Source organism: Trichomycterus rosablanca, chromosome 1 (assembly GCF_030014385.1).
Source record: "Trichomycterus rosablanca isolate fTriRos1 chromosome 1, fTriRos1.hap1, whole genome shotgun sequence".
NCBI classification, from domain to species: Eukaryota; Metazoa; Chordata; class Actinopteri; order Siluriformes; family Trichomycteridae; genus Trichomycterus; species Trichomycterus rosablanca.
The window spans coordinates 62,540,133-62,553,898 of record NC_085988.1 but is presented as its reverse complement, the minus strand read 5'-3'; the positions used below and the strand labels follow the sequence as shown (position 1 = coordinate 62,553,898).

Below are 13,766 nucleotides of genomic sequence, written 5' to 3'. Positions count from 1 at the left end.
TTACGCGCTTGGGAGCGAGTGACGCGCGTTTGCTATCAAAATCGCGATATGGCAAAAATCATATTGAATTTACAACTATACCAGTATTATCGTGAACGATATTATATTGCCCACCCCTATCCCTGATTGCAGTCGAGGTGGGTATATTGCTGCTCACACCGACGACCCGTGTGCAGCCCTTAGCGGAGCCCTTTTTCACCTATGCACAGGCGCTTCTCTATCTGCCAATCAGGGTCCTTACACAGTGTTTAAAGACCCCACCCACATAGTCCGGTTATCCCGACCTAGCAGAGACGTGAATATCCCGCTGCCCCACCTGGGCGACAAATGATAATCACTTCTGACCCTTCTTTACCTCTCAGTTATCCAGGTGGCAATTATGATACTCAGCAAAAAAAAAAAAAAAATTTGTATTGGCTCTGCCATCGTTTTCTATGGATACCTGCTGCTATGCTACATTGAGCATCGCGCACATCACAATTACCGCTTTGCTGCTCAGTTTTTACAGCTTGCTGCTGCGCTCAAAGTTCAGACTGACTGAAATTTGACCCAGTCTGCCACTGACATTTTTAAAGCACTGCCGTTTATATGATGTATTCAGAAGAGAAGCACAGACATGACAAAGAGAAACCAATTGTCTCTGTTCCATTCAACTTTAAAACAAGTTTATGACACTATGAAGAAAAAAAATGCAGCGTGGCAACTAGTGAACTGTAAACTGGTGAAACTGGGTTTGTATTTTAGAGAAGAAGCTTTGGTATTGCTTGTTGTGGCTTCATAGCTCTTTTTATTCACCTAATAACTGACAAAAAGTTTCATGAACCCACTTCCTTTATGCTGAGAATACTCCAAATGATGACGGTTACCCAAGCTTTATACAAAACTCCATGTGAATAAACTGTCAGTACTGTGGTGTTCTCAAACGAGCTGAGCAGTGGCACTGCCAGCAGAAAGTGGTTTTGCTGCATATTAAATGAGATGCTTAAACGCTGCAGTAGGCTTCAATATGCTCCCAGCCAGCCATGTGACATCCAACTTAGACATGTTAAGTCACACAGTTGTACTATCCAATCCCACCAGCCTTGAAATCTGCTCAGCATGGCTGTGGTTTGCTTCTTAACCACAGGGACAATCATGTCTGTGACAGAGTGTAAACTCAGAGTCTGGCTAGGTTCAGTACTTGCTCCTTTTCCCCTGTATGCCAGTCTCTTGATGAAGTCATATTCTCACATAACTTTACTTACTATTCCTAGGCTAGCGATACTCAGCTCATCCTGTCACTAACTCCTTTAGACATTCAGCTTGCATTTCTGCATGTCTGGCAGGCATTTTATCTCATCACTTAAAGCTAAACTTTAGCAAATCTGAGCTTATGTATGTATTTATAGACATATTTAGAATGTATGGCTGCAGCACACTTCAAAAAAGTTTGGACAAAAGAACAATAAGAGTGAAAGGAATATAGAATATTCTTAAATAGAATGATACAACCACAAATCAGAAAAAGTATATAAAATGCAAATAAAATAAAAATGCAGTGTTCCTCACATTTACTTTGACTTTTATTTGATTGCAGACAGTTTAAACCTGAGATATTTCATGTTTTATCTGCTCAACTTCATTTCATTTGTTAATATACCTCCATTCCTGCATTTCAGGCCTGCAACACATTCTAAAAAAAGTTGGGACGAGGACAATTTAGGGCTAGTAATGAGGTGAAAAAACTATATAATGATGTGATTCCAAATAGGTGATGTCAACAGGTGATTGTAATTATGGTTTGGTACAAAAGCAGCATCCAGGAAAGGCTGAGTCTTTGATGAGCAAAGATGATCAGAGGATCTCCAGTTTGTCAACAAATGCATGAGAAAATTATTGAAATGTTTAAAAGCTGAACGCCTGTGATCTTCGATCCCTCAGACGGCACTGCATCAAGAACCACCACTCAACAATAGCTGATATAACCACATGGGTGAGGGATTACTTTGGCAAACCTTTGTCAAGCATTACAATACAGAGTTACATGCACAAATGCCACTTAAAACTTTACTGTGCAAAAAAGAAGCCTTATGTCAACCATTTCCAGTAGCGGCGTCGACTTCTCTGGGCTCTGAGGCATCTAGGATGGACCATCGCACAGTAGAAACGTGTATTGTGGTCAGATGAATCAGCATTCCAGGTCTTTTTTAGAAAAAAATAGACACCGTGTGCTCTGGACCAAAGACGAAAAGGACCATCCAGACTGTTATCAGCAACAAGTCCAAAAGCCAGGGTCTGTCATGGTATGGGGCTGTGTCAGTGCCCTTGGCAAAGGTCATTTACACTTTTGTGATGGCAGCATTATTGCAGAAAAGTACATTGAGATCTTGGAGCAACATATGCTGCCTTCAAGACGTCATGTTTTCCAGGGACGTCCATGCATTTTTCAGCAAGACAATGCAAAACCACATGCTGCACACATTATAAAGGCATGGCTGCGGAAGAAGAGGGTACGGGTACTGGACTGGCCTGCCTGCAGTCCTGACCTGTCCCCAATAGAGAATGTGTGGAGGATTTTATAACAAAAAATGCGACAATGACGACCCTGTACTGTTGCACATCTTAAGACGTCGTAAAAACACTAAATCACTTGGTATCCTCGGTGCCAAAACATCTTTTAAGTGTGGTGAAAAGGAATGGCAACATTACAAAGTGGTAAATGCTTTACTGTCCCAACTTTTTTTGGAACGTGTTGCAGGCCTGAAATGCAGGAATGGATGTTTATTAATAAATGAAATGAAGTTGAGCAGATAAAACATGAAATATCTCAGGATCATCCTGTCTGCAATCAAATAGGTAAATTGGTAACAGGTGAAGGAATAAAAGCAGGATCCACCAAAGAAACACTGTTTACAAAAAAAGACTAGTGACTTACCACCTTTTGCCAAACATCAATCAACTTACCAAACTTCAAACAGATTATTTCTTAATTCAAGTACTGTATTAACTGGTTGACTAGGGTGGCAGTAGCAGAAAGTTCACTCAGACAGATTTTCAAGCAGCAGTGTCCAAAACAGCATTTATTAGATTTTTTTTCCTATTTGAAGGTACAAGCATTTACAGTTAGTACATGAAAAAGAAAGAAAGAAAAACTGCTCTAGTAGGCTTGCTAACAATCCAGGCTATATTACAGGATCTGGCCCAAGGATCTCTATGGACTGCTTCCTCTGTGGCATAAACAGACTTGGCTCTAGGTGCCACCTCCTTAAAATAGCCTCAGCCCCACCTTAAGGCCTATCCAACTACAGTAACTTTAATAACACTTTAAATCACTAGTGCTATTACTACTAAGCACTATTACAAATATTACTTCTAAGCATTAACCAATAATGTTCATAGTAATCCATGGCAGGAAACCATAAAGGACAATACAATACTAACCCACTGCTCTAGCTCTAGGAATAGTACTTCCCTTCCTAATGGCGGGAAACACCCCATAACTGAGCTGAAAGGTACAGCTACCCCTGTTTGTGAGTGCCCCAAAGACTACTGCATGTAATTATGTAATGCTGAGATTCCAAATAACAATTAAATAATATTAGAAGTTATGCTAACAGGGAAGCATTAAGCATTTAAAATGTACACTGTCTTACCTATTTAGAGATTTACGGGCCCAGAGGTTTGTGACAGCAAGATTGCAAGTAATTAATTTTATTTACCATATACTGTTCATAATACTGTGAAAACATTCAGGGGATCTGGAGAGATCTCGGCCTGTGTAAGGCAAAACAGAAATCGTGACCTTTGAGCTCTCCGATGGCATTGTATAAAAAAATGCCATGATACTGTAATAAGTGTAGCCACATGTGCTTGAGAGTCTTTAAGAAAACCATTGTCACTTAACACAGTCTACCACTGCATCAAGAAATGTAACCCAAAGCTCTATTACACAAATAGAAAGCTGTTCATCAATTCTAAGCAGAAACACCTCCAAGTTTTCTGGGCCCAAAGTCATTTGAATCTCATTAATAGAAAAGGTAAACAGGTATTTTTTGGAGCGTGTTGCAAGCATCAAATTCTAAATGTGTTTATATTTACAAAATACGGTAAAGTTGATCAGTGAAAACTCACAAATCACAGATTCTTGTTTTATTATATTTTACTTGAAGAAATACTTAGTTTACCACTGTCTTTAAAACTGTCTGAAATGACATCAGGCTCAGATAATTATGTGGCGTTTCTGCAAAGAATTGATGTACGGCTTTCTCTTTGTGTACAGAGCTTCAGGTTGCACTTCTTGATGCAGTGACAGACTGTGTTATGTGACAGTGGTTTTCCTAGTACTGCTGAAATGTCAACCACAACCTATTTTTGGTTGCATGACTGAACCTTTGATGGATTCGCCATTAATTCTCAATCATGATAACCTCACCTGTTACTTTTAATAATTGTGAACACAATATTGTGTAATGTTTGAACTGTATTACGTGAATAACTTATAGTATTTTTCCCATCACTATTTTTTGCATATATGTCACACGTATGTTTCAGATCATCAAGCTGTTACCTATGAACAAGTGTGCAATTTCACAAGATGCATTTAAACAAATGATAAGAAATAGATAAGGAAAATCTCTAAATGGCCTGAAAGCAGCAGGAACAACAGTTTGGTCAAGCTGTACTTGCCAAGGACAGTTTAGCAAGTACTAACTTCTTTCATTTGTGTTTGAATACATTTGTGTTTGTTACTACATACACTATATTGCCAAAAGTATTCACTCACCCATCCAAATAATTGAATTCAGGTGTTCCAATCACTTCCATGGCCACAGGTGTATAAAACCAAGCACCTAGGCATGCAGACTGCTTCTACAAACATTTGTGAAAGAATGGGTCGCTCTCAGGAGCTCAGTGAATTCCAGCGTGGTACCGTGATGGGATGCCACCTGTGCAACAAGACCTCCAAACTTCATGTGGCCTTCAGATTAGCTCAAGAACAGTGCATAGATAGCTTCATGAAATGGGTTTCCATGGCCGAGCAGCTGCATCCAAGCCTTACATCACCAAGCACAATGCAAAGCGTTGGATGCAGTGGTGTAAAGCACACTGCCACTGGACTCTAGAGCAGTGGAGACGTGTTCTCTGGAGTGACGAATCACGCTTCTCTGTCTGGTAATCCGATGGACGAGTCTGGGTTTGGTGGTTGCCAGGAGAACGGTACTTGTTTGACTGCATTGTGCCAAGTGTAAAGTTTGGTAGAGGGGGAATTTTGGTGTGGGGTTGTCTTTCAGGAGTTGGGCTCGGCCCCTTAGTTCCAGTGAAAGGAATTCTTGATGCTTCAGCATACCAAGAGATTTTGGACAATTTCATGCTCCCAACTTTGTGGGAACAGTTTGGGGATGGGCCCTTCCTGTTCCAACATGACTGCGCACCAGTGCACAAAGCGAGGTCCATAAAGACATGGATGAGCGAGTCTGGTGTAGAAGAACTTGTCTGGCCTGCACAGAGTCCTGACCTCAACTCGATAGAACACCATTGGGATGAATTAGAGCGGAGACTGTGAGCCAGGACTTCTTGTCCAACATCAGTGTCTGACCTCACAAATGCGCTTCTGGAAGAATGGTCAGAAATTCACACAATAAACACACTCCTAAACCTTGTGGAAAGCCTTCCCAGAAGAGTTGAAGCTGTTGTAGCTACTAAAGATGGGCCGACATCATATTAAACGGTGATCAGGTGCATATGCAAACCACAATGACCATTAATTACAATGGTCATGTGTGTCTTTCACATATGATTGGGGTATAGATCCTATTACGGCATTGTAAGATGGTGAGAGATGTACTCTCAGGCCCCCTCCCCGGTTCAGAGATGGTCGTTCCCTCTTCACATAGATGGCCTTTTTGACTCCCCATTCAAACCAGCGTTCCTCCTTTTCAAGGATCTGCACATCTTCATCATTAAATGAGTGGCCGCTGGCTTGCAGGTGGGTGTAAATCGTGGAGTCCTGGCCAGAAGAGGTTGATCTTCTATGTTGGGCCATCCGTTTCGCCAGTGGCTGTTTAGTTTCCCCAGCACCTAACAGCATACACTACGTTACTCTGTTTGTGTCGAGGAACCCGGTCCTCAGGGTGAACTAATTTCTGGCATAACGTGTTCTGGGTTTGAAAGCAACTGGAACATGGTGTTTGGAGAATATCCGTCTCAATTGTTCCGATACTCCAGCCACATACGGAATCACCACTGGTTTGCGCTTAGACCGCAGTTGTCCTTCTCCTCCCTTCGATCCACTGAAGCCGCGTTTGGGCATTTTTCCCGCTTTTACGAATGCCCAGTTGGGATAACCACGTTCACCCAGGGCCTTCTCCTGTCTGTGGGGATGCTGTTCGCCCGGTGGTGCAGCATCCTGATGACTCCTAGTTTGTGCTCCAATGGATGATGGGAGTCAAACCTTAAGTACTGGTCCGTGTGTGTTGGTTTGCGGTACACATTTACTTTCAAACGTCCCCCATCTTGAATAGCAAAACTGATTCAACTTTGTGGATTTGTGTACCAGGATTATTGAGCATGCATCAACAGACTTTTGGCAATATTTGTCTATATTATCAAAATCTATCCTACAAAATAAAAATTGCATATACACACTAAAATATATACAAATGGGCAGTTAAGTATACATTTCACCTCACTGTATAGACTCCCACAAGTATTTCCTACATGTACGTGAGGGGAAAGTGTAGTAGGGGATGTCTGTGTGAATAAATGAGTGTATGATGCGCTTCGTCCAGAAAGAAAAACTCTTAACAATTCTAAAAATGTATCTACGATTTAATGAATGTGCAGTTTTAGGGAAAATAACCTAAAATAGTAACATTGGGGGGGGGGGGGGGGCTATGTGGTTGTGTGTGTGGTCCGCTACTGCACGGTTAAAGTCCAGTAGTTCTATTTAAAGTGTTTTAAAGTGCGCAACTGAGGTAATTCTGTCCGATATTGTAAATCTCCCACTGTCCTGAGAGCAGCAACAAATCTCAGCTCATCATATTTTACAAACTTTAACCAGACAGAGAAAAGAGAGAGAAAGAGAGAGAGAGTGTAACGTGACTGTTTACTACTGACTGCTCTCTCTCTCTATCTCTCTCTCTCTCTCTCTTTAACGCAAACCAGGTGGAGGAGTTTCACCGCACACTGCTAAACGGACAAAAACATTGAACCAGATTTGTATAGGTTTTCAGCCTCAGTGTGAAACCAGGAGCCAGTTTGCGTACTTTTCGGTTCTATTTTTGGACTGTTTGGACTGTTGTGGACCAGAACGGCGCAGGAGTTTTTGCACACACGGAGGCGGTGCTGAAGTTCCGTTATTCCGACCGACCGGACTGTTTTTTATCACAAAAGAAGAGCGCTTTTACGCAACTCGTTTTCCTGACACGGTCGTAACATCGGAATGTAGCGTGTTTTTATGTGGATTCGGCTCTTATGCACTCCTTGTTATTTTGTCAAAAGTTCTTCAAAAGGTTTGAAGTGAGTTTGCGGGTGATTATTTGCGTGCGCTTTTTCTAATGGCTTAATAAGTAAAAAGAGAAAGTGCGCAAAGTACGGTAGGAGTTTCCTCTCCTTTGAGGGCATCGCAGACTTGGAAAGATGAAGGACCGACCATAACACCCCTGCCACCATCATCCTGTATACACCATCCCATCCCATCCCATGGTACCATCCTATGGGTTTGAGTCTGGTGATGCTGCTGCGTCGGATTGGGGGACTGAGGCGCACATGGCGCACAGCCCCACTTATCCTTGTTGGTTTGGCACTGTTTGTCTTCTACCACACCTCCATAATGGAACGAACAGGTTTCAAAACGGGACAAGAGGACCAAAAGAACAAGACTGCACTGAGGGACTGGACATTCCTTCTGAAGCATCCAGACCAACTCATATCTCTACTGGAAGCATGGCATGATGATGTAAGTCTAGACGTTTTCTGGATTGGGGTAAAGGTGCAACTACAGGTCAGATAAGATAGAATAAGATGCATTGCTGGGTCCTTACTGTTTGGAAAGTCCACAGATGTGTCACTTGGTATAGTGACAGGGTCCTGGCCTTCATTCTGAGCTCAGTTTGCTGTGTGAGGTATGTTTGGTCATATCCCATCACCAAAAGCATGGCAGTGGATCTGACTTCTACAAGCCAGTATATATTTTATTGATGAATTCTTCTTATTTTTTTAATAATTACTTTCTCCTGGTGAGGGAACCCAACTCAAAATGATGGGACAAGGTGACAGTTCATTGTAGGGCATCATACACTTAACTGATCCACAATCAGTCAGGGTAATTTAGCGTACTGATTCACCTACTGGAATTGAAGAACTGACAAATAAAATACACCTACAGTAACACGAGTTAATTGGATTATATTCTATATTTCTTGTATGCTACTTGTTTGTAAAAAAGGTTCTTGCCTTGCTCCCAGTGTTTCCAGGGGGCACCAGACCCACTGTAACCCTGACCAGGATGATTGTTTTCTCAGTCAGGGTGGAAACCTGGAAAGAGCGCCAGTCCATTGCAAGGTTTTGCCCACCCCCTTCCAGTCACAGACATAACTAATCATGTCTGTGTAGATGCTCGGCCAGGAGATAGCAATGCTGAGATTTGAACCTTGGTTCATACATGGATGGTGGATGTGCATTATGAAACACTTCTCCTATCAGGTGGTGCTTGCAAACTTCAACAAACTAAAATATTATTATGTATGATGAGCCACCACAGTAGAGCAATTGGACTAATGATTAGAAGTTTGAGGGTTTAAGCCCCAACCCTGCCCAACTGGCACTGTATAGTTTTTAAGCAAAACAATTAGGCGTTTAAAATGCCATTGATACTTTTATCATTTATAATTTTGTCATGACATGAGGGGTACAGTGGGGTAACAGGTATTTTTGGTGCTGCACATCTCCATAGTACAAGGTTTGATCATCACCTCTTGCCAAAAAGTAAAGTATAGCTTGGCATTTTTACTGTGGCTCTGATAAAATGCACATTTGGCTGCACTGCTGCAAAGACAGCAGCACATACAGTAGGTTCTAATGTCTAATCGTTTTAAAACAGTTAATAACAAATATAATAAACTAAAAAAAGATCATATGACACATTGAATCAGGACACCCCCCATGTCCAGCTTTTCCAATGCATGATGGGCTTACATCCATACAATAAAATCCCTTTTTTTCTGTGACATAAATGAACAAGTTGACTTTAGGGATGGTTTAACCTGTTCCACCTCGTCCCACTTTATTTAGACTTCTTTAAATATACTCTGTGAGTGTTGTTTATTTATGACGGTCGTCTTTGTGAGGGTATTTTTGGAGGACAGGCCCAAGGCTGGTCAGCAGTTGGCGAAGAGGCCTCATGTAGGAAGATTCGTTTACGAGCACATATGCTTCTGGTCACTGCTGACTCGGGGGCCACCTGCAACAACATGTTAGCGCTATGGTGAAAAATATAAGGATAAAACATTTTAGCTGACTATAATGTTAGATTTTAGCTTTGAACCAGTGTGTGTGTGTGTGTGTGTGTGTGTGGCTGGGTGTATTTGTATGCTGTGAGAAATGACGGGATAAAACTGTCTGGCTTAATGGTTCCTTAAGATTGGGAGAACTAGGGGGTGAGGGTCTGTACAGAAGGATGAAAGGAGTAGGGGTCTTAACCCAGACAGTGGAAGTGTGGCTTTGATAATCTTCATACTAACTCACTGTAAGTAGGATGTGTGTGCTGTGGTATGTGACAGGTGTTTCTGATCAGCTGTGTGTGTATGGGGGAGGGAAAGAGAGGGGGGGGGGTGCACTCAGTTGCATTTACAGTATTTTAGCAGGCGCTTTTATCCTAAGCAACTTACACTTGTGACCGATACACTACAAGCAATTTAGGGTAAAGGCTTTGCTCAGGTGCCCAACACTGGCAACTTGGCAGTGGTGTGATTTAAACCAACAGCCTTCTGATCACTAGTCCATTAACTTAATCATTAAGCTACCACTGGTCTCTGTGACTAAATCCTGGCAATTGAAGACCTCTATGTGATAGCCAGCGGTACTCACTCTTGACTCTCCTCATAGCCACTGTAAGACCTTACACTGGTGTAGTGAGCCCTGGGTTCCTCCTGGTGCAGGACAGTGCCCGGCTTCATGTGGTCAGTGTGCAGGCAGTTCCTGAAAGATGAAGCCATTGATGCCATTGACTGGCCCTCACAATCCACAGATCTAAATTCAATTGAGAAGGTCTGGGATTTGATGTTTTACTGCATCAGACTTTCCAGGAGCTCAGTGATGTCCTGATCCAATCTGAGATGAGATCCTCCAGATCACCAACTGTTATCTCATCAGGACCATGCCAGACATTATTGGGCTCTACACACTACTGAGTCACATTATGAGTTGTCATGATGAGATTTCTGAAAATTGGATCAGTCTGTGATTTCAATTTTCAACCTTGATTTTGGTGTAATTTTGAATTCAGGCTTCAGTGGGTTTATGATCTTAGTTTCCACTGACCATTGTTACATCATTTTGTTCTAAAGTTACTACACAATGTATCTTTTATTAAAGATTTTCAACTTGAATCATGTGTTCATTGAGATCTGATCTTGGTCAACTGGTTACTATACATTAACCCCCAAGTGTGATTGCGCTAAGTGAGTGTGTGCTGCCCTGTGATGTATTGGTGTTTTGTCTCAGGTATAACATTATGACCAACTGACATGGTGGTGGTGTGTTAGTGTGTGTTGTGCTGGTTTGAGTGAATCAGACACAGCAGCGCTGCTGGAGTTTTTAAATACCGTGTCCACTCACTGTCCACTCTATTAGACACTCCTACCTAGTTGGTCCACGTTGTAGATGTAAAGTCAGAGACGATCTCTCATCTATTGCTGCTGTTTGAGTTGGTCATCTTCGAGACCTTCATCAGTGGTCACAGGATGCTGTTGGCTGGTTATTTTTGGCTGGTGGACTATTCTCAGTCCAGCAGTGACAGTGAGGTGTTTAAAAACTCCATCAGTGCTGCTGTGTCTGATCCACTCATACCAGCACAACACACACTAACACACCACCTCACTGCAGTACTGAGAAGGATCCACCACCCAAATAATACCTGCTCTGTAGTGGTCCTGTGGGGGTCCTGACCATTGAAATACAGCATGAAAGGGGGCTAACAAAGCATGCAGAGAAACAGATGGACTACAGTCAGTAATTGTAGAACTACAGAGTGCTCCTATAAAATGGGAAATGGAGCTGATAAAATGGACAATGTGTGCAGAAAAAAAGGAGGTGGTTTTAATGTTATGCCTGATAGGTGTATGTAGAAATTCCATGTCCTTGTGTGAGGGTATGTGTGTAAGGGCATCTATGCATAGGACAGGGTCACAAGGTTGTTCCAACAAATTTAGGACTGGGTCTAATGTTTGCTTGGTGCATCAAAGCAACAAAAACTTGATCAGATTCACAGATTGTGTTTTACAGTTTCAGATTGGTGTAACAATCAGATTTATTCATTAAGTTTCACAGCTATTTAATTAATAATGCTCATTATTTATTTTTGCATTCAAGTCTTCTTCAAGTTGTAGTGAATAAAGCTTCTTGTTACATAATGAGTCACTTTTGTGACGACTCTTTGGCTACAATTCCCTTTGACTCTCCTCCAAAAACCTAACAGCTCCATTCACACTCTCTCTATAGCCTGCCTCATAATTACACCCATGGTGCATGCTTTTCGACCCTAAGAGAATGCCAGTGCTTCAGCTATGGATAGCTACATTTGGGTTCAGCATATCCACTAAACACGTGCTACATGTCCAAAAATATGTGGAAACCTGACCTTGAGCTTGAGCTTGTTTGACATCCCATTCCTAAGCCTTATGCAATAATAGGGAGTTGTTTCTGTTTTGCTGCTATAACAGCCTCCAGTTATCTAGAAGGGCTTACCGCAAAATTTCAGGGGTCATTGCAGATTTAGTTAAATAGCATTTGTAAAGTTAATGTCTTAATTTAATGTATTAAAGTCAGGGTGCTGTACTGGCCACTGGGGTTCCTCCACACCAAACCATGCTAGTCATAGAAGATTTTTTATTGTATTTATTTATTTTATTAGAATAGAATAGAACGCCTTCATTTGTCATATGTACATATACAGGTGTACAGTACGACGAAATTCTTTTTCCGCATATCCTAGCTTGAAAGCTTGGGTCAGAGCACAGGGTCAGCCATGGTACGGTGCCCGTGGAGCCGAGAGGGTTAAGGGCCTTGCTCAAGGACCCAACAGTGGCTGTGTGGCAGAGCTAAGATTCAAACTCTCAACCTTTGAATTAATAGCCCAAAGCTTTACCCACTAGGCTACCACTGTCCCCTATTAGGATTTAACGTCATGTTTTACACACTTTGGTTACATTCAGGACAGGACAGGTTACACAAGATTCATCAGTTCAAGTTTAATGTCAAACACAGTCATGGACAATTTTGTATCTCCAGTTCACCTCACTTGCATGTCTGTGGGAGAAAACCGGAGTTCTCGGAGGAAACCCACACAGACACAAGGAGAACATGCAAACTCCACACAGAAAGGACTCAGACCACTCCACCTGGGAATTGAACCCAGGACCTTCTTGCTGTGAGGCGACAATGCTACCCACCGAGCCACTGTGCCGCCCCTAGTCATAGTACTGTAGAACAGAAATGACCGTTTCCCAGACTGTGTCCACAAATGTGTAAGCATGTAATTTATTTTACATAATTGATATTATACACCTGTTAGCAATGAGTAAAAGTGTGGAGAAGGTTGTGTGTACATACGTTTTCGCCAAATGTTGTACAATTTAAAAATGACTTAGACAAGTAGATTTGGATTGTTAATTTCAAGGCTGACCTTCTATCCAGCATCAGTGCTCTCACAGAGCACCGTACTATGCACAGAGATACACTATGCCCTCTGTAAGTTCACACTCCTGGAACTCTGTTGATCTCTATCACACAGTCGATTTTGTCCATTGGATTCCTGACTAGGTTGATAACACAGCTGAGATTACAATTTGAGAGCTCTAGATCTTAAGTGGCTGCACCACCTGAGCTGAAATGCTCTTGAATGAATAAGCAAACATTTGTGAAAAGCCACAGAGAGAGTTTGGACCCCATGTCAATGCCCAGGGATTTTGTATAGGGTGTCTAATAAGTTTATGATCACTTGTTCACATACTTCTGATCATACAGTTTATGAAACCTAACTGTCCAATAATAATACACATTTAAACCTGAAGATGTAAGTTAATAACAATATTTTGCATTAACATTAAAACCACCTCCTTGTTTCTACACTCACTGTCCATTTTATCAGCTCCACTTACAATATAGAAGCACTTATGGTATATGGTTCTACAATTACTGACTGTAGTCCATCTGTTTCTCTGCATGCTTTGTTAGCCCTCTTTCATGCTGTTCTTCAATGGTCAGGACCACCACAGAGCAGGTATTATTTGGGTGGTGGATCATTCTCAGCACTGCAGTGACACTGACATGGTGGTGGTGTGTTAGTGTGTGTTGTGCTGGTATGAGTGGATAAGACACAGCAGCACTGATGGAGTTTTTAAACACCTCACTGTCACTGCTGGATTGAGAATAGTCCACCAAATAAAAATATCCAGCCAGCGGCACCCCGTGGGCAGCATCCTATGAGCACTGATGAAGGTCTAGAAGATGACCAACTCAAACAGCAGCAATAGATGAGCGATCGTCTCTGACTTTACATCTATAAGGTG

At 41.9% G+C, this 13,766-nt stretch overlaps 1 protein-coding gene across 1 annotated transcript in view; it reads left to right on the top strand.

Moving 5' to 3' along the window:
- Window positions 1-7,502: 7,502 nt before the first annotated feature.
- cped1 (cadherin-like and PC-esterase domain containing 1) overlaps window positions 7,503-13,766 on the top strand; it is a 97,034-nt gene continuing 90,770 nt past the window's right edge. Inside the window, exon 1 of the mRNA XM_063005189.1 lies at window positions 7,503-7,936. Coding sequence (XP_062861259.1) covers window positions 7,694-7,936 — 243 coding nt within the window. The 5' untranslated portion in view covers window positions 7,503-7,693. The remainder of the gene's footprint in view (window positions 7,937-13,766) is intronic.